At 41.5% G+C, this 21,112-nt stretch overlaps 1 protein-coding gene across 4 annotated transcripts in view; it reads left to right on the top strand.

Annotated features, from left to right (window-relative positions):
- The first annotated feature begins 289 nt into the window (after positions 1-289).
- Positions 290-21,112, top strand: part of UVRAG (UV radiation resistance associated) — a 101,769-nt gene continuing 80,946 nt past the window's right edge. Inside the window, exons 1-5 of one of the 4 annotated variants that reach the window (XM_017731672.1) lie at positions 290-499; positions 15,666-15,783; positions 17,235-17,269; positions 19,050-19,211; positions 20,012-20,086. In XM_017731672.1, the coding sequence (XP_017587161.1) occupies positions 419-499; positions 15,666-15,783; positions 17,235-17,269; positions 19,050-19,211; positions 20,012-20,086 (471 nt within the window). In that variant the 5' untranslated portion in view covers positions 290-418. Of the gene's footprint in view, positions 500-10,697; positions 10,799-15,665; positions 15,784-17,234; positions 17,270-18,123; positions 18,204-19,049; positions 19,212-20,011; positions 20,087-21,112 lie in introns of those variants that run through there. The other 3 variants (XM_008631667.2, XM_017731673.1, XM_017731674.1) reach the window with 3 other exon arrangements.

Consider the following 21,112-nt stretch of genomic DNA (forward strand, 5'->3'; position numbering starts at 1 on the left):
CCTCCCCTGAACTATTTCCGTCCCACCACGTGATGACAACAGCGCCGCACACGTGATGGAGGGCGCTCTGTCAATCAAACTGAACCTCTTCCAATCACTGCCCGCTTCTTCGGGCACCGTCCCGCCTTCCGGAAGCGGGCGCTCTAATCGGCGCCGGCGCTCGTTCCAGCGGTTTGACAGGACCAGCGAAGAGGGGCGTTGATTGGCGTCACATTGAGCCAGTCGTAACTCCAGAAGGTGGGTGGCTCCCGCCCCTGAGGCCCGAGGACCAATGGGCGTGCGGAAGGCGGTGCTTCGCCCACCCCCGGCACTGCGGTAATATGGCTCCGTAGCGGCTGGCCGGGTCGGCGTTGCTGCCGCCATTAACCCTTGCGCGTCCGGCGGCCTCGGGGGAGTGGAGCTGGGACCCTACGTGAGGATGAGCTCGGCTGCCGGTCCTGCCGCATTACCGCCGGGCTCCGCCGCCCGCGCCCTGCATGTGGAGCTGCCTTCGCAGCAGGTACGGCGGGGCCTCGGGGCGGCGCTCGGAGGGGGATGAGATGGAGGAGGGTGTCCTGAGGTGAATCAGGGGTGTCCCCTGAAGTGTGGGGTGTTCTGAGGTGAAGGGGGTGTGCTCTCTTAGGTGTGGGATGCCCTGAGGTGTACACAGGGGCTTGCTCACTGACATGTGGGTTGTTCTGGGCTGAAGGGAAATGTTTCCTGAACTGAGGAGTGCTCCCTGAGGTGTATAGGGGTTCCTCTCTCGCGTGAATGGGGGTGCTCCCTGAGGTGTGGGGTGCCCTGAGGTAAAGGGGTGAACAGATACTCCATGACGTGTCAAATGGGGCTTCTCCGAGGTCTGGGGGTATCTGAGGCAGAGTCCCAAGCTGATGGAAGGGGAGTCCCTGAGGCAAGGGGGAGTTTGAGCACTTTTCTCTTAGGCTGGTAGGAAGGCGAGAGGAAGCATGGGGCTAGGGGTCTGTGCCTGTCTCCTGGGGGATTCAGGTGGTGTTTCCTCTCCCAGGAAACTACTTCTGTGCCTACAAAGGATCTGGGGCAGATTAAAGGTGAGAGTTGCAAGAGGAATAACACCCTGAAAATCGGTGTTAAACTAGGGCACCTCGTGAGGCCGGAGCAGCTCCTCTTGGCGGGGTGAGGAGCGACTGTGGCTATAACATGCGGTGTATTCTGAAAAGTGGTGAAATGTTCCCTCCCCATTACATCCTTCCGTTGCCTAACTCTCTTTTTCCTGTTTGCTGATAATTGGCTTTTGGTTTACTGGGCATCAGTCCCACGTTTTAATTTTGGAGAGCATTAGGAGGAAGGTTAAGCGAGGAAGCCTAGTTTCTGCCTGAGCATTTAGCAATCCCTATCAAACTGACTCTCTGCCCTTTCCCTTCTTGCATGTGCTGACTGTGCAGGTTGATTGTACAGGAGCTGGAGCAGGAGTGGTGAAGGAGGCAATAATTAGCAAAGTTTTGCTTTTCTTTAGAAATACTGTAAGATGTGAGTCGTGTTTTGGCTCATTGACTCGGTACAGTCGATGTTATTCTGAGGTAAACACAGGATCTGTGTTACTTGAGCTACGTATTACCAGGTGGGAATATAAAGAGTTCCTAGAGAAAAAATCAACAGATGTTAACTTGAAGTGGAGCTATAACTTCTCTTTTGTTAAACATGTTTTAGCAGACATCCACTTAGGGGCAAAGACAGGGAATGGAGGTGGCTGTTGGCCACCCAACCCTAATTTGTGAGCAAGTACTTATTCTGAAATGTGGGCCTGCTCTATGTTAATGAACATAAACACTGTTCTGTATGAACAGGAAACAGGGGATTGTCCATGAGATCAAGTATGGCCTTCTCCCTCCTGAATTTTTGGTTTTATTCTTTCTCAGGCTTGTGCAAGGACCAAGTGAATGCTGCAGGGAGAAGCCTGACGTATTAGGCTTTTTCTCCTAGGAGCAGAAACTTTTGTAGGAGTTCATAGGAGCAGAAACTGAGTCATCAGTTATAGGATATTCCAGTTGAGTAAATATTTATCGAGGATGCTTATGTGTTAATTGTAGCAAGTGTAAGGCTGTGATAGAGACTGAGGTATTGTTCTGCTGTGCGCTCTACTAACACAAGGATCGTATGCTGAGGGATCTGTGTACTGTGTCGATACTTGGAATCAAATTGAGAGGCTCAGCTGAACACACTGATAGCAAATCACCCTCTTTCTCTGTATTATCTGAGCTCAAAAGTCTGAACTTACTGAACTGCAAGATGCCTTGAAGGCGCTCAGCACACTGGAGCTATTTTCCTGCAAAATTATGAAAAAGAAAAGTCATTCCCAGTCTGTTGTACCACCTCTGTAATGCCATAGTCTGACTGATCCAAGCTATGTGGTGCTATGTAAGGTAAGGTAATGGTTTGCTACGTGCGAGCACAGAAATCAAATTGGTGATTTTTTTTAGTAGGCAGTTTTCTCTAGAACACCCAGTGCTACATTTTTTTCACTATAAGGATTGAGAGCAGGATGGTCTGAATCCTGGCTCTAAGTCTCTCTAAAGACAAATTCTCAAGTGTGAACTTGAGGTGAGTGCTTTTAATGACTGAAGTGACTTTTAAAGGGCAGAAGTACTGAAGGTTTAATTTGGTTTTAGTCTAGCTCTAATTGTTCCAGTAACATTCACATTGATTAGAAAACAACATTCCTACTACTGACGCTTTTGCAGGAGTGAAAAGTCAAGTATAAAACCTTTTGCTACTGTGACCACACTTGTGGCAAAACTGACCTCTTCTTTAATTTGTTTGCGGGGCAGGATGACCAGGGCAAAGAATGCCTTTTGCTGTTGTATTCTGCATTTTAAGAGAAAGAAATAGAGGATATGGCTGTAAGGAGATGCATCTGATTAAGTATAAAATTCCCATTTGAATCCCTTAGTAATTGTGACAGGATGTTCTCTTTTGCTGTAAGAGTGAGCACAACAGAACTGAAAATGTGAAATAATTGCACTTTAGGAGCAGAGATTTTTTAGTAATATATCTTCTCAGCTGCTCGATGCAAGAAAACTGGGAGTGTCATGATAATTTAAGGATTTCTGAATGCTTAAAACAAACAGTTCAATCCTGTCATTGTAAGCAGTTCAAAGCAACGGAGGGGTTGGGGGACCCACAACTTTCAGACTCATATATCCTCAGTGGAAGGGACTGGACAGAAAAATGCAGCCTGAATGTAGAGAGGCAGTCATACCACAGTCAAATGATCTGTTGAATGTTACTGTGCTAATTGCTGGCCAAAACAGATTTCACGTGTGGTTGTCTAGTGACAGGAAAGCACATAGTCATGGACTCCAGAACCAGTTCCTGGGAAGGGGGCATGTGAGGGAGGGAGATGTATCTGCTGAGTATGGATGTGGTGGTAAGGAGGGAAGGGGTAAATTGTGCCATTGTGCACAGCCATGAATGGTGTCAGACCAGGTGACCCAATATGTTCTGTATCTTTCAGTTCACAAACATCTCTTGACTGATAGTGACAGTTTCTGTGGAGAGATGCAGCAATGAGGTTTCACCTACAGGTGTCAGAAGTGTATGTTTAGGGTAGAGCAAAACAGAGCAACTGTTAGTGTAACTTCTCAAGGACACTCTGTAGCTGCCATTAACTTTAAGGCTGGGATTCCTAAATACCCAGTTGGAGTTTTATGCACTTCTAAGAGTTCAAGAGCAGTGCTTAGCATACATGGCTGCTGTGGCTTCTATACTAGCTTAACTCTGGGAGCATCTCTGCCCTCTGGATTTAACTGTCCAACCAATTCCTTACCCATCTTGCAGTCCACTTGTTGAATCCATCACTCCAGTCTGGAGAGAAGGATGTTGTAGGGGACCATGTCAAAGGCTTTACAGAAGTCCAGATAAATGACATCTGTAACTCTTCCCTTGTCCACTGCTGTAGTCACCCCATCATAGAAGGCCATTGGGTTGGTCAGGCAGGACTTTGCTTTGGTGAAGCCGTGCTGGCTGTCGAATCACCTCCCTGTCTTCCATGTGCCTTAGCACAGCTTCTCGGAGGATCTGTTCTCATCTTCCCAGGCACAGAGGTGAGGCTGGCATGGTGGTAGTTCCCAGGATGCTCCTTTCTGTCATTTTTAAAGATGGCTACTATGTTTCTCCTTTTCCAATCACCTGGGACTTCACCTGACTGCCATGACTTTTCCAATATTATGGAGAGTGGCTTGACAACTAAATCAGCCAGTTCCCTCAAGACTCTGTGATGCATCTCTTTGGGTCCCATAGACCCAGGCACATTCAGGTTCCTCAGGTGGTCACGAACTTGATTTTACAGTGTGAGGGGCTTTGTTCCACCAGTCCCCAGCCATCCATTCAAGAGGTGCAAGGAAGAGAGGTTGTCATTGAAGACTGAGGCAAAAAAGTTGTCGAGTACCTCAGCCTTCTCCTCATCTGTTGTTACCAGTTTTCCAGCATTATTTATCAGGGGGTAACATGTTCTTTGGCCTTCTTTTTCTGGGTAGCATACATGTAGAAGCCCTTCTTTTGCGTCCCCTGCCAGGTTCAGTTTGAGATTTCACTTGGTTTCTTTCTTTAAAGATGTGTATCACGCATACACAACATTTTGGGCAACATGGCAGAAGGGGATGATTCAAAGTGTGCTGGCAAATGTGTTTGACGGGTCTCGTGTAGGAGAAGGGAAGAAAGTTACTGTATGGGTCCAGGGCTGCACATGAATGAGACTTTGAACTAAAACAGTGAGAAAATAGTATCTTTTAAAACAATATTACTCTTGTTATATATTCTCCTGAATAATATGAAAAAAAAGACTGACTCGTAAATATTTTACTTCCTCTTTCCTGCAAAATATGGAGGGGGGGAGGCAGGGGAGAAATCAGAATAGTGGATGGAAAGTGTTGTATTGGAATATTACTTTCATTTCTCTTTGACACACACTGTCTTTAAATGCTGAGTGGGAGGGAAGTGCTGCTCTAGTGAAAACACCACAGTGTGAGTTGTGACCTGGTGATCTTAGTTGTATCCATACCCAGCTGTGTCAATGTTTAGTGTTTGTTAGAGACAAATTAGGAGGAGTAGTTGTTAAAGGCTCTGGAAAATTGTAATTTTAGCCCAGAAGGCTGGCTGGTAACCTGGGGCTGGAATTTTGCTATCGGCAGTGTACTACCTGTATTCCCTAAGGGATGCAGGTGTGTTTTGCAGACCAGATGGTCTGTTAGTAAGTTAGGGAGAGACAGTTCTGTCCGAAAGCCATACTAAATCAGTCTTCATGCTTTATCTGGGATGTTTGGGGTGGGTTAGGGAATGCTCTTAACTGAGCAACTTGTTAGCTAAAGACCGAAGTATCATTTATGAAAGGAAGTTGACTTATTTGTCCTTGATTTGTCATCCAGCAACAAGATAAACATTATTATGCTTCAGGTTATTAATCATCCAATGCTGTTTGCTTGTGCAACCTAGAGCATTCTTAAGTGCTTCTTTAAGGTCAAAATTGCCTTTGCTTTGATTTTGTTGATGCTCTTGGCTCCGTAAGGCTCTGTTTACTTTTGGGTCCTTCCTTCTGAGTATCATCTTGATATTCCCAGGTTATTCCCACAGCTAGTGTGGACTAATGCTCCCTTCCCCAAGGTTACGTTAAGAGGTTTAAGGGACTTCTCACCTGCTGCAGTGTGTTATTAATGAGGTGCAACTTGCACCCTGATGTTCTCTTTTCTATCCGGTGGGTTAGTTTCCATGCTGTGTCAAAAAAGCAGTTACAGTTTCAGTCTTTCATCTTGGGACTAAATACTTACTTAGACAAACTCAGAGAAAAACATCAATAAGGGAAGATGCTATTTCTAGCTATCCCTTCTAAAAGGTCTTGGTTGAAGATGGAAAGACTGTCAAGTTCCCTATTATTTGCATCTTATGTAAACACCTAGCAAGAAGAGCTTTGTCTGGCCAGTGGGCAGTACTTGTAAGATTTTCTTAACCATAGTTTAGAGCAATTATTTTAGGGTGTGCTGACAGTTGTTACTCTTTGGAGCTATGGTATTTGCCAGCTTGTTGGATGTGTCACTCTCAATGTTATAGTGACCATAACCAAACACAGCTGTTGAAACAACATACTTCATTTGCCCAAGACCCTGCATAGGCTCATGATTTTGCTTTTGAACCTTTCCTCCTAACATTAAGTTAATTCTGTGTTTTGAGTCTTGTTTTGCCACACCTAACCAGCCATCCTGTTTGTGTCTTCTGTACCTGCCCCTATGATATGTTTTAAATAACAGGCTTTTACAGTCTTTCTGCAGAGATTAGCACAAATTCTGGATATGGAAAAAAGGATTAGGATGCAGGGTATTAGTGAGGTGTGTGAACATTATGATCACTGCTTACATCAATTTTAATCTTAGTTGTTTTATTCATTTTGGGGTCTAGAATAAGTGGTAGATTTTCTATGTGTGATTATGGGGTACAAAGAGAAGATTTCTTGTGCCTACGGAACAGTTATCAGCTGTTTACATAATTTCATGGGGGTAGAAGTTGAGTTCTGAGTTGCTCCTCAGTGTAAATGCAATTACTTAGTGAGGAAGGAGTTTAGAGGGTTATCTAGTAGGACAGGGTACAGGGGAGGATAGGCCAAAGAACACAGCTGTCTTTCAAGAGTAGTACATAGTCTTAAATTTTTTTCAGTTATAATATAGTTATCTGCTCTAATTATTTTCTGATGCTACTGTTGTTTTAATTAATATTAAAGGAGAAGATCATGCCATAGACTTAACATACTTTGTTAGATCTAACACTGACTTCAGACATTGCATTCTTTAACTCCATACTGACCTTGCAAAGGACTGTTTTGCGTTCAGATAGCTGGAAAAAATTATACTTCTGTCAAGTATTGAGATATTCCTTATTCTTCCTGTTTCACTTTCTCCTTGTGTGAATTAGGGAAGACTTGATGTCTTTTGAACATCTTCCATTTGCTGACTGTTCCTGGTGAAGCTCTCAGTACAGTACAGAAGGAGGAGTAGCTATGGCATGGGGTATGGATGATTAGAAACCTGTATTGACCCTTGATGTGTTCAGGTGAAAGCTTCATAGCTGTTTTCCTTCTTAAGTGAAACTTTCAAAAGTCTTTCAGCTGCCCAGAAACATAAAGGAAAGGAACTGTAAACTAAAATTCACAATTGTGCATCTTGGAAAACTTTGAGCCCATATTGATGAAATAACTTTCACTTTTCTTGTGGCCATTTTGTCTGGGTAAAGGACTCTGCACAGGTCCAGTGTATCTCGTTCCTTGCATAAGATCTTTGGGAATGTGAGGTATGTGATGTATGTGAGTGTATTGCACCTTCACAGGATAAAAAGTGCAGTTGTGTTCCTACAGTGCATCTTTGAACTGGTGTTGTCCTCAGATCTGATTCCTAGTAGAAATAGTTTCTTAAAGGCAGTTGCAAGAAAGTAGCTAAATCTTAAAAAGAGAAATGAGTTCCTGGATGGCTGTTGATGACTTGACATGAGGAAATTGAGATATGAAGGAATCACAGTTATAAGGAGAACCACAAGTGATTCATTGAACTAATTATAGCTGCATAGCTTTGAGGCACTTGCTGTCTTCAAGTGTGTGCTGGAAGGACATTAAACAGAATTCCAAAATCCTCCTTATGGTGTGTCCCACAAAATTGCATACTAAATGCTTTTGCTTTGCATCAGAAGTAGCTCTGAAAGCCCATTTGATTCTCTTGATTCTGAAGTGTGGAAAACTGTTACATGGCAAACCTTACAAATCTTCCTAGCAAGTGTGTAAATTGGAGTACAAGTATTTTCTTGCCCTTCCTGTGGTTTTTAAGTAACCATACATCTGAGTAGTGCCTAAACTTCCCATGTGCATTTCTTGGATATTAAAAGCTTTATATTCTGCAGCAGAGTTGACCCAAACCTTCTGTGTGGTATGATCCACTTAAAAAAAAAAAAGGTATCAAATTGGAAAATGAGGCAGCTTGAAAACTTACATAAAATTAAGTAAGAATTCTTGTCTACTATTTGACTTCCAAGAGATTGGATCATGTGATTGCTTCTTAATATTCAAACTGGCATGGAAAGGTGAAAGCAAATAGTGAAAATCTGAGGAAGTTGGAAGGTGCAATAATTAGGTGTAGAGCAGTGCTGTGATAATAAATAATGCTCATATTGGCCAAATGTAGATAACATTTTGATAACTTTTTGTTTGTTTCAGGATTGGAGGTTTTATGCTTTTTAAGAGAAAAAAAATGACCCTCCTCAACCTGGCTGGTATGAGATACAAAGCACACAGCGCCCTCTGTTTAAATATGACTTAATTCTGACAAATACTCAGACATCTAAATAGCTGGCATTGCAAACTCAGGTCTGTTCAGTCCAAGAACACTGGATTTGCTGTAGTAACGTTTATGTTGCTAACTAATCTTTGCCTCCTGCTTTAGTGCTAAAATAGTTGGAAGGATTTTGCTTACATTCTTCCAGAGCTTCTGTGGGTCATAAAGCAAGGAACCAAGCTACAAAATTCATGTGAAAGCCAGATAAAAACAGAGTGTGTACTATCTTATACAGAGGTCAGAGCTGATCCTGATCTGAGAAAAGAATTCAGGGAATTTACTCCTTGACAGAACTGTCAGGGCACCAGTCTGAAAACAGAGATGGTGCCCAGAGATGAAGACTGTCTTGGTGTGTCTTGATTAGAAAGTATTTGGTAAGTAGGGTGCTCCATTAAACGCTAAGGAAGGAGACCTGGTGCTGAAATTTTAGCCACTGTTGAAAGTTCTGTGTTCTGGAAATACAGATTACTGCAATTATGCTTTTCAGCTCATCAGGCCTCTGAGAAAGCCCTGAGTGGTGATGTAATTTATGTGAACTTCTATTTTGCTTGTACAAGATGATTTCCCAGCCTTCTTAATTCTAGTTTTACTGTTGTATTTACATTTCAGGGAAAAGTAAGTTTATTTTTTTTTAATCCCCCCTCCATTCTTTTTGAATTAGAAATGTTTTCTTGAACCTGTGTGATGCTTTACACTTTATATGGGTTGTATGGAAAGTCATCAGGAATGGGTGAGTGGGGCAGCCTTTTTCAAATCCAGTCAGATGTATAAAACTTTCTTCCTGGGAAATTGTATTTAAGCTTTATTCTGGAAAATGTAGTCCTATTTACTAAGTTCTTAAAAAATCTGCCTGTTCTAATATAATTTCTGAAACTTGGTCATGGCCATGAGTGCAGTGGCCCCACTGTCACTTTCTTAGTAACATCTGGAAGTTTTCAGCCAAACCCTCCATTCACAGAGGGGGCTCTTTGATGGCATATTGGATGGTTCTTGCTGGAAGAAACCAAACTGCCTGCCTTGCTTAAGTTCAGATACTCTCTTGACACCTTTGCAAATTTATTTAACATGTCAAAGGGCCTGCTGAGAGTAGAATTCATGAACAGCTTTGCTAAAAGAGCTAAAGAGGGAAGACCATGCTGCTGGGAGAAGGCAGATGTGGGACAAAGAGAAGACGGACGTCCCCCTTCTCCCAGCTGTGAGCCACTAGATCATCTCAGTTGCTGACAGCATGAGAGGCTCCATGTGGTAAGAATGGGCTTTGCTGTTGCTCATATTAATGACCTGAGCTTCACAATTGATACCCGCAGCCAGAGCTAGAGTCAGTGTGATGGCTGAGTACCAGAAATAGAAAATAGTGTTTGGCTGTGTTCTCATCCAGCTGGGATATACTGACATTATTTTTTTTCCCCCAGGGTTATCAGATTCTTGTAAGGGAATAATAAAGTGGTTAAGATGGAAGAAGAGTCAGAACTCTCTGTGCTTGCTTTTGCTACCCATTATGTGACCTTGAACAAATAATATGAAATTCTATGAAATACTTGAGGCTGTTGTAGGTAATCCTGTTCTCCTTGTGCTTCCATGAACAGTTCAGACCTTGTGTTAACAACAATGCACTTCTCTCTCATTTGACTTACTCCCTTTTCTTACCTCCCTGCTGTGCCATCTCTGCTATGATTTTTATCAATTATACCAGATTATTAGACAAAAAACAGTGAGTAGCTTTATCACTTCTGTTTCTCAGGCCTGGAGGAAAGCAAAGAGCGGCATCTGGATCAGCTTAAGCCATAAAGAAACTGAAAGTGTTGAAGTCTGCCTGCTCTGTCCTCTATTGTGGTGGGCACATCTGTGTAGCTGTAGGGGGCTGAATTAGAGGAACTCACCCAGATGTTGAACTACCTTTTGGTTCTGGCAGCTTTACCTTGGTTCAATTTTCTGACACTCACCATAAGACTGCATAGAACACATTATGCAGGATGGGAGTAAGTGTCAGGATGCATTCTGACAATGAAGTGAAGGTGGCACAAGTCAAGGTGGCATTCTAGGCAGAGGTAGTGAAAGATTATGGTATCTTAGTGTTGAGGGAACTAAAGCATGAAGGGACCAGACAGTTTCAGTCCTTTAGACCTCAAAAGACTTGGTAGACTGTCTGGAATCATCTGATGAAAAAGCCATCTTAACAAGGTTGATGATGAAAATACTTGATTCTGGAGCAGTCTGACTTGTTTATGGCCTGTGGTAGATCTGGAGGCGTTCCCAGAAAGTCACTGAATGGGAACACTAGATATATTACACAACTGCAAATAGCTCCTCAGAATGATGAAAACTTGAGTGCTTTTCTTTCTCTGAGTTTTGAGAGAAGCTGGCAATCGCTGAGCAGGGATGGTCTTGCTGCACTCCACAGCAGCTCTATTAAGATGCTGTTGTAGAATTCCAGGAAGCTGCTTTTCTGCCTCCGCAGGCATGAGGGATGAAACCTGATGGTAGGTTCTGCTCTTCAGATCTCTCCTACAGCTTTCCTGATCAGACTCTACATATCTTTGGGACAGCTCTCTGCTTATAACCTGTGCTATCTTTACATGCAGCAGTGTTTATAAAATACAAGCTACACGGGATTTCTCCTAATGGAAAATTAGTGGATCTCTTCTCCTGGTTTGCAGTCATTTATCTTCAAGATAGAAGGAAGCACTAATTTCTTTCATGTGAGTCAACGCACAGTTGCTATATAGCAGTTGCTTTTAATCAAATGCAACTTAGAATGGCAATTAAAGCAAATGATAACAAGGCCTGCTATGTAATTTCACTGCTCCATTGGCTTTCTTGGGAATTGCAAAGGTCTAGGACAATTGTAACCAAAATAACTTGTGTCACAAAACCCCTAGAATGAACTGTTAGACCTGCTGTACTACCGTGCTAAGCACTGATCCAGATATGCCACTGTTAAGGCTGCGTGTGCTGAATTGAGAGCTCTTGGAAAGGTTAAATAACCTTTTCCATAGTGTTAGTTCTGTAAAAATAACATTTTTGCTGTAGGATATCTCATTAAGATGCTTGCTTGTAGATGCCTGCCTGAGGTCTTCAGTCCTGTATTGCTGGTAGCCTGTAAACTCTTTGAGGAGGTAGTGGTGAAAATTAGCTATACTTATTGCATAATTGGCTTTTTTTTTAATGAAAGCAGATCCTGCACTATCATCCTGCACTTATGCTGGCCTTTTTGAAGTTAAGTGGCTCAGGAGGCTGCCAAGGCACTTAGATTGTTTTTTAGCACTTGTATTTTGATTTTTTTAAGCTGGGCTTTTTGGAATGTTCTGGCTGCAGACCATCTTATCCTAGGGGAATCCTCCCTCATCATGATTTCTTGACACTTTTATAGAAAGAGTAAAATAGCTGAAACTTGTCACTAAAGAAAAGGGACCACTTTTTAGCACTTCACCTAAAAGGAGAAGGAAATGAAAGAATTGTGGGTTATTTGCATCTATGGTATTCAACATAGAGTGTGCTGGTTTATTCTTTAAAATTAGTTGCTTTTGCATTTTGAAATGCTCTGGTACCTCATTGTGAACTGCCTTCCCCTTGGCTCGTGGCAGTGCCAGGCTCTGTTGCTCCACAGACACTTTAAGCTGGTGGTTTCATGTCAGCAGTTCTTTGCCTTTGGCATCTTGTTGCTGCACTGTTCTCTCCTTGGTCTGCACAGCTGCTTGTCCAGCCACATGGTGAACCATATTGAGAAACTGAGCTGGTGAAACTAACCCAGGGAAAGGGAAAGGTGGTTAGTTTCCATCCAGACTGGTTCCCAGATATGATTCTGTGAGCAGCTGCACAAGTGCTTATTTAGGGTGGAACGAGTAAGAAAGGGTGATGCAGGGCTGGCAGTATTTGGCTGTTGCCAGTGCTAGCTGAGCTGCAACACAATGGGGTTTTCATTTTGTGTATTCCAACATCTCCAGCAGAAAATTATATGAAACGCATAGGAGGTAACACTAGAGATTTAAAACTTCCCTTAAAATAATATTTACTTTGTCACAAAACAAAGCCCTTGATGAGGAATTCTAGAGCCTATTTCAGTTGTCTTTGGGTATGTCTTTGTAGCTGACAGTCTCCCAGTTGAAGCTAATTATCTTTGATCAGGAGAGATTAATTAACTCTGAATGTTGCCTCCGTAGAGTTTTGATGAAATCTGAATAATTCAGTATAATATCAGCGAACATAGTGGGCAAACTGGAAGTGTATTTTCAGGATTCAAGTCCCTCTGTCATCATGACCTCACACTAAAGAATGTGAATGATAAAATTGTCTATGTCTTTGGAAATTTGTTCCCTATCGGCCAGGCTAAATGGACAAGTAATGGCATAGGAGAAGGAGAGTGCTGGCTAAGCTGGAGATTCAAGTAGACATCCATTACCTGTTGCACATTGTCTCGGTTTGACAAAATTAGGAGGAAACGTCCTCAGATGAACGTATCCTCTAATGGAAGGCAGGTTTCGGCAACGCCTCCCCCACAGGTTTCAAAGGAGTTCCTTGGAGGAAAGTGGAAAAAAAACTCTGTTTATTTAACAAGCAGGGTGCACGCAGGCACGAGAAGAAAATGAAAAATGTTAGATAATAAAACCTCTCTCTGTGGAAAAGACCTGGTAGATTCAGAGTCCTTTCTGCAGGTGTGGCTCTGCTCTCTCCGGAGCTGGGGTGCGGCGTGGGCCCTCTCCGGGCCTCGGTGTGGGACCTCCCGGTGTTGGTGTTCCGGACCGGAGCAAAGCTGAACAGTTCTAGGAGTAAAAGAAGAAGCCTCAGTCCCCGGAAAACTTCTTACTTCAGCTAATGGACGAGAAGCTAGCTAAAAAGCAAAGGAATGCAACTGTCTTCCCTGCTGCAGAGCTGAGAGCTGGGGAGAGAGCGTGGGAGCTATCTGTGTTCTTTGAACACAGCCGCCGAAGGAATTTCACTGCCTTCCACCCCCTCCCCCCGATCTGGCTTAAAGGCACAGCCCGACGATAGGGACTGCAGTATCATACAGTCACCCCAGGACACACACTGAGTTCTGAACTGTGTTGTGGTCTCATAGCTCCAAATTTAATGATCCTCTTCCAATGGGTTTGGGAGAAGTGAGACTTTAACCTAAACTCCAGATCCTGAAGTCACAAACCATGGAGATAAGGACTGACATCTTGTTCAGAGGTGCAGGTGTAGGTTAGGACACTCAGCAGCTTTTTTTTTTTTTTTTCCAAACCTCATTGGCCTCGTGTACTGTGAGTGGCAAGAAACTTGTTCGACTTTGCTTGAGAGCTAATCAAGGAAACATACTACTTAAAGCAGGCACGCAAATTAGTTAGCAGTCCTTAAGAGAGCTGGAGAAAGTTGCCCTCTTTGTTAGTGTGCTATGTGGGCTGTTCTTTGTAAGGGATTAAAGGAAAAAAAAAAGATACCAAAAATGAAGGGAATGAGCATGGTAGTTGATTTCTGTGCTATAGAAGTTAATAAAAGAGAGATGGCACATAAAATTCTTGAATCGTTTTTATAGGTAGCAAAATGCATGTTCAAAGACATTTCTTAAGGAGCGTTTCAGTTGCACATAAACACAGCCAGCAAAGCTAGCCAGCTTTGAGATTAGATGTGAAAAAATGTTCAAGGTCCATGTGGCTTCTTTTAAGTGAGGCTTAATCCTTCTGTTGACATTTTTAATACCAGTTTCTAAGAAAATAAGACCATGTAGTCCCATAGAACGTTTTGTGTTGGATGTTTTTTTTTGTTTTTAATTTTGTAAGTCATGTATATACTAGAGATACCTGGGCATCCTATCTCTCTGTTTTTAGTCTAAATCATAAATAGACTTTGAGTGGAATGAATCCATCAGTGATTTTTAGGCTGTCACACGAACAGAAATGTAATATTCCTCATACCTTTCCATGAAGGAAAACTAATATCTTGCTGAAGTGGTGTTAAGTGATATAAAGTGTCATACTGTGATTCTAAAACAGATGATGGCCTTTTACTCTTGTTTAAAGCCTTTTAAGACAAGCTGCAAACAGGAAAATTGTCTTTTGGTTTCAAAAGCATTTAAAATGTGCTTTTGGTCAATCTGCTTTTAAGGTGGATTCAGACTTACAAGTGAAGAAGCTTTTGGGAAAAAAATGGTGTAAGATAAACTCTGAGGTAAAAGCATGCACTAAACTAGTTGTTTGAGGCTTGTTGGTGGATTTTGGTGATCCACAAAGTATGTGGAGCCATTTGTCAACATCCCCATGGTATTGGGTGAGACACTGCTGAGTTGAAAGATTGATTGGGAAAATAGGACACTGAAGGAGTTGGTGAGAACTTTATGTATTTGAAGTCGCAGTTCGCTGAGTGCTACATTCATGGGAGGCTGTTTGAAGCATGGGTCTTCGAAGTTACGTTAGAAACAAAAGCTAAGCAGCGATTTAAGAGTGACACTCTTGCAAAATTGCTTTTTGCAATTAAAACTAGTTAAATTTTATGTGAAGTTAATAATGTAAAATATTTGTCAAAGATTAAGGGTGTGGTGTGCCTTGAAGCTAAGACTTTATGCACAGCTATTAAAGCTGTTTGGCACAGAGAGGTGAGCGAGAGAGATTGATTTGATCTGATGATTTTCATTCAAGGTGCAGTATTGTAGTAAACCAAGATAATGTTGGAGTTGGATGAAATCACTTAAACTAAATGTTTGAGTGACATATCCTACTGTCTTAATTCCAAGGGAAAAGGACTTTCTCATCATAGCAGATGGTAACTGACAGTTAAAATCTCAAATTTCACTGTGCCCTTAATTTTCACTGAAAATCTTGATATGTCTTCCTGATGTATTTTATTTAAGGTTGTTAGAGCAATTTCCAGGATTATTGTGAAATCAGGAAGCTTTGTTCAGCCAGTTCCTAATGGCTCTGGATTAGGTGGTGGTTTATGGTTGAATTCTTTGTCCACTAATGCTTGTTGAAAATAGCTTTGGCTGGGAAGTGTTTCCAGTGCGATGATGCAGAACATCTGGGTGATGCTGCTGCTGTGTTTGAAGCTGATAGTGTCACATATTTGCTTGAAACTGCTCGAAGAGTTTGGGTAATTAGACATGTGGGATAAAAATGACATCCAGGACATGAGTAAGAATAGCTTCTCTTGAATATCAGTGTTGCTTAATCCAAGCTTGTAGGTGCTTGTTGCTTGTCCTGTGGCTTTGCTGAATCCTGGCTGTTGACACTTGCTGTCTGACAGAGAAAATGTAGTGTTTGGTGGGATACTTTTTTCACAACAGTGCTTTGTGAATCATTAAAATGCTTTGGAAAAAAAAAGAGGGTTTGTGTTCAATCTAAGAAAGTTCTTTGACTCTGTTTTTCTTATTTTTAGCGTCGGCTTCGTCATCTTCGGAATATTGCTGCACGTAACATCATCAATAAGAATGGTTATCGCCTCTTGGATACGTACTTCACTCTTCACTTGTGTGGTAACACCAAGATCTACAAAGGTAAACCAGGCTTGCTGTCAACCTTTTTGCTAGCTAATCTTTGAAATCTTTGAATTCTTATGATAGAAATTCTCTCTTTTTTCTTTCCCCTCCCCCTTGACAACTTGCTGCCATTAATTACATCACCTTTGCTAACACTGGAAAAGAGCTCTTTAGTTTCCTCAACTTCATAAAAGCTTTCAGTGTTAGCAGCCATGGAAGCAAAAGAGATGGCAGGTTTGGTAGTCTCTTAAATCAGCCTGTTTTTGTCATTGCTCTTCCCCCAGTGATGATGTAAGAAATTGGGAACTTCCAAGGGCACATAAAAGTGAAAGCTTTTGGAACTTTAGTTGTCTTTTTTGGGGAAGAGTATCCAACCCTGTACATGCCAGTTGTTTTACAGAATATACATCAGCACACAATGTTATCAAAGTTTTCAAAAAATAGAATTGTCAGCCAATGACACGAAGCATCCAGGCATCTGTTCTAGTTTGGATAACTGTGTTCAAGCATTAGATCTCATCTCTTTCTTGCTTTGCTTTCCCACTACAGTATATAGCTCTTCATTGTGGAGAGATGTTATTAAAAAATACGTTTTTATTCTCCTTTTGGTGTGATCGAAGATGAATGTTGGTTTTCTCCTAATTTTTATTTTCATCTGGCACAATGCCAAATCTGGTATCTTGCTTTGTTTATTTTTTTTTAGAAGGATAAGAATACAAAACTTTAGCTTGCTGCCTGGGCTTTGTTGTGGTGGTTGGTTGAACCTGTCACTTATGACTGTTTCTGTGGTGTTCAGTGTTAGGGACTGTTTTGCCCTTCACCAAAGCTTTATCCTTGGTCTCCAGTGGGCTGGGATATTGTACAAAATCTGTATTCCTGCCTCTAGAGCTGTCTGTCTAAAGTCTTTAAGCTCTTGCTTTGGCTGGGAAAGCCAAGCATCAGGAGTTGCTTATTCATACATCAGCAGTTGCTTATTCCCATTTAAATACAGGGTTGTTGGCACCTCTGTCAGGTAACTTGACTGTTCCCTCTCTGAGCACCTGGAACAGGTCACCCTTGCTCTACAAGAAAGCTCTGTAATTAATTTGTCCAAGCTTCTGTGTTCCAGGAAGATGGTGTGTGGCAAACCAGTTACTTTGCAAATGTCATCCAAATACTATTAAGTACCATGGCATGTTCTTTCCACAGAAATCGAAGCCTCAGTAAACTTTGAGAATTATCATGGGTATAAAGACGAAATGCTACATTTAAATAATGACTTGTAATAACTAAGTGTGAAAGAGTAATTTTAGTCAAAAGCATGACTACATTTCAAAGTCTTTCTTATGAATCAGTTACTAAAAAACTGGACCCACTAACGTTTGTCTTTCTTGAGTGTTAGTTATTTTAACTTTTTCTGTTTCAAATACTAAGATTTGTATCAGTATTTAAGGTAATCTAAAGGTGCTTTTTTACTTATTTTCCTTTAGAATTTTATAAGAGTGAGGTGATCAAGAATTCTCTGGTAAGTTCATTTAATGTGGAAAAACTTTGTTTTAAAAATTGTATTTTCTGCAGTATATTGATTTCTCCACTGAATGACAACTGTTTAATGTGTCTTTCCACTGTTCAGTTCTGTTAGGAGCATTGTGTTCTTCTCCTCCTTTTCAGATTCTTTTCATGAGGCTTAGAATAGGAAGCTACTGAGTAGTAGAAATGCTGATTTCTATTAGCATCTTTGTGTTGTGTAGGAAAACAGCAAGGAACATGTTCCTGCCATATATATACATAAGTTCCTTGAAGAACTAATAGCTGTAAGAAACTGAAGTTTGAAAACATTAGGTTTTCCAAATTTTTCAGTTTAGATTAGTGAAGGGGCCAGAACTGAACAGTTTATTACAAATGAGGAAGGGTAGTAGTAGGATGGGAGTAGGATGTTGCAAATGTTGGCTAAGGGAGTTTGAAAACCTGCTGAAGACTTTTTAATGCCTGCATTAACAAGGTAGAACTGCTCCATTTATAGCACCCTGGATAAATGCTTTGAAACCCTCCTGAATGGAAGAAAAGCTGTCTGCATACTCAAGACTGCTAACTTCTCCAATTTCTCTCTTAAGTTGATAGGATTTTTAGTTCTCTCTATTCTAAATCAGGAAAAGGAAAAACAAAAAGGGAAACTAACTACAGAACATAAGCGATGGAATAACAAAAATCTAAATAAAAGATGTCTTGAGGACATCCGTATATCACCTATGGGTATTTTAATGACCTGGTATTCTTGTGCCTGAATAGCTATGAAATATCCTTTCTTGTTAGGAGAACTTGATTAATGCATTTCTTCTGTAATACTTACTGGTAACTTTGCCTCTCCCTTCTTTTCAGAGGCATCTTATTCGAAATTGGCTCATCCCAGTTCAGGGATGCTTGGCCATTTCCAAGCTGCTTAAGTGCTAGAAGGGAAGGCAAGTTCTTTCATGGGGTGGTCGGTTCCTACTTTTTGTTTTGGAGGAGCTACTGTTTCTGTGTTCAGCAGAGGAGGGAGAGAAATATATATAAAAGCACTTTCCCATTTCTGCTTTTGGACACCCTGTTGTCTCTTGGCACTAGTAATGTTGGATTGACTTGGTTTTCTTACAGCTTGGGTCAGTTCTTTGGATGTTGTTAGAGATGAGTGGAAATTCTTTGAATGTTGTGTTTGCAAATCTGAGTTCTGATGGAATTTGCAGTTTAGCTTAATGTGTGCTGCTTCTGAAAAGCTCTGGGTGCAAGTCTGATCTCGTGGAATAAAGATGAGCTTTTAGTGACAGCATTTGAGGATTGAGCATCAGTCAAGGAGGAGTAGCATGTGAACAAATATGTCAGCAAATTGTGCAAATTTAATTATTGGGGAATAGATCAGCATTTCACTTTGGCAATACAAGCTATACCCTGGTTTTCAGAAGCTGAATTATAACTGTGAAAGGAATGTTACTTCCATTTTGAAAGTTCCTGATTTGGTTAAACTGAATTAGTAATTTCTGAAGTAAATTCTTTGATGTCTTGTAATGGAAGGAAGCAAAACCCATTCACAGTTTCTGAAGTACTTTACAGCATGTACCTTTTAACTGAGGAATTCTCTCTAGCAAACAGTGTAAGGAAGCAGCAGAGATTGCTGGCTTCAACTCTTTGTGAACCTTGAAATGGCTGTTGTTCCTCATTCTTAAGATTTTTTAAAATCTTTGAGGGGGGCTTTGCTACTTTTTGAATTGTCAATGTTTGGACTAGTGTCAGCCTGTTTAAATTGTATTTATCCTTCTTTGAATACTCAGAATCCAACATGGAGGAGTCTGGACTTTGGAATAATGCCTGATCGTCTTGATACCTCTGTCTCTTGTTTTGTTGTGAGGATCTGGGGTGGCAAGAAGGAGCACTTCCAGCTTTTGATTGAATGGAAGGTCAATCTAGATGGGTTAAAGTACTTGGGCCAGCAGGTAACGTGAAAACATTTTTTCTCAGCTTTCTTCTTAAGGAAACAAAACATCTGGATTAATTAATGTGTAGTATGCTAAGAAAGGAAATGAGTCTTCAAAGGTTGTATTTTAAAGTTTGATTACAGATACCATGTTAGTTTACATCAGAGCTTTAAATCATAAAATCATGCAGTGGTTGGGGTTGGAAGAGACCTTAAAGATCATCCAGTTCCACCCCCCTACCATGGGTAGGGACACCTTCTGCTAGCCCACCCAACGTGGCCCACTTCCAGGCATGGGGCAGTCACAGCTTCTCTGGGCAGCCTGTGCCCTCACCATCCTCACAGCCAAGAATTTCTTCCCAATATTCTATTTAACCCTACCCTTTGGCAGTGAGAAGTCATTCCCCCTTGTCCAAAGTCCCTCTCCAGCTCTCTTGGAGCCCCTTGAGCCAGTGGCAGGGGCTCTAAGGTCTCCCTGGAGCCTTCTGTTCTCCAGACTGAGTTCTCGAGTCTTACCTCTGTTAAGTTTCCCGCTCTCTTAGTTATTTTTGTCACCTGTAAATACAATAATAGGAAAGACGCTCCAGCTAGTGTTTCTGATTTCAAAGTAGAATGGCTGAACATAGTAACTGTTGTTAAAGTGTGAAGCAAACAGGTTTTCCATGGTTAAATTCAGTTTTCTCTTGAGATTTTATGTACTTCTAGAATTACAGGTGATGAAAAAACTGCTTTAGACTCTTGGAACAATTTTTGTTCATTTGGTGTGAAAATGTGCAGTAAGCTGGCTGTAAACTGATTTGTTTTCTTCCTTCCCTACAGATCCATGCAAGAAACCCAAATGAGATTATTTTTGGTCTCAATGATGGTTATTATGGAGCTTCATTTGAACAGAAGGTAAAGGTGTCTTGTATTTGTTCTGGCTTGTTGGTACTGGTGACAAACTGAAAGTCAATCAGTGAGCTTGATTTTTCACATTTGGATGCTCAGAACATTAAAATGCATTGTTTTGAGAAGAAATATTTTTTTGACATGACAGATAAGAACTAATATCTTGCCTTGGTTACATGGATATCTGTGGTGTTTTGAAAAGACTTAGGGTGTAGCATTTAAGGTCCAAAAATCCTTTGGTTACTGAAAATAAGCTTTGACTATATTCTTTGAGGCAGCCATTTCATTCAAACATAGGACATACTGAAAATGATGTTGTTGTTAAGACTCATTTTCATGGCAAATATAAAACCACAAAGTTTTGGTTATCAGCCTGAAGCCTAGAGTTTGTAGGTCTTTACTGGGAAGCTGTTTATTTGCTCATGCTGCACCTGTTTTACTCCATGGGTTTTTTCCCTCAAGTATCCACTACAGTATTTGTGCCTGTCCAGCCAGTATTGCCTATGATTATTGCCTCATTGATGATGAAAAGATTTAAACTTACCTGTTGTAAATAGTGCATCTGACAGGTTTTTTAATCCGAAATTGTTGCTGGCAGTGCTATGGTACAGATAGGTTGTGTTAAGGAGTCCCTGGTTGGAGAGGAGATGACTCCTTGACACACAGCTGCACTTTCTGCATTCAGTTTTCCTGAAGCAGGATACAATTGTAGTTCTTCAGGATTTCGGTACTGACAGCCTGGGCCTGAATTCGAAGATGGGGACATTATCTTCTTTTTCTGATTGTTGTCAGGACTTGTTCCCTAGCTCATAAGGTCTAAAGGTACTTCTTGGTTTTGGTTATAGAATCATATAATAGAATCGTTTGGGTTGGAAGGGATGTTCAGGACCATCTCATTCCAGCCCCCTGCCATGGACAGCGACACCTCCCACTAGACCTGGTTGCTCCAAGCTTCATCCAACCTGGCCTTGAACACTTCCAGGGATGGGGTAGCCACAGCTTCTCTGGGCAACCTCTGCCACGGCCTCCCCA

The sequence above is a fragment of the Corvus brachyrhynchos genome, unplaced genomic scaffold (genome assembly GCF_000691975.1).
Source record: "Corvus brachyrhynchos isolate BGI_N302 unplaced genomic scaffold, ASM69197v1 scaffold3, whole genome shotgun sequence".
Taxonomy (NCBI): Eukaryota; Metazoa; Chordata; class Aves; order Passeriformes; family Corvidae; genus Corvus; species Corvus brachyrhynchos.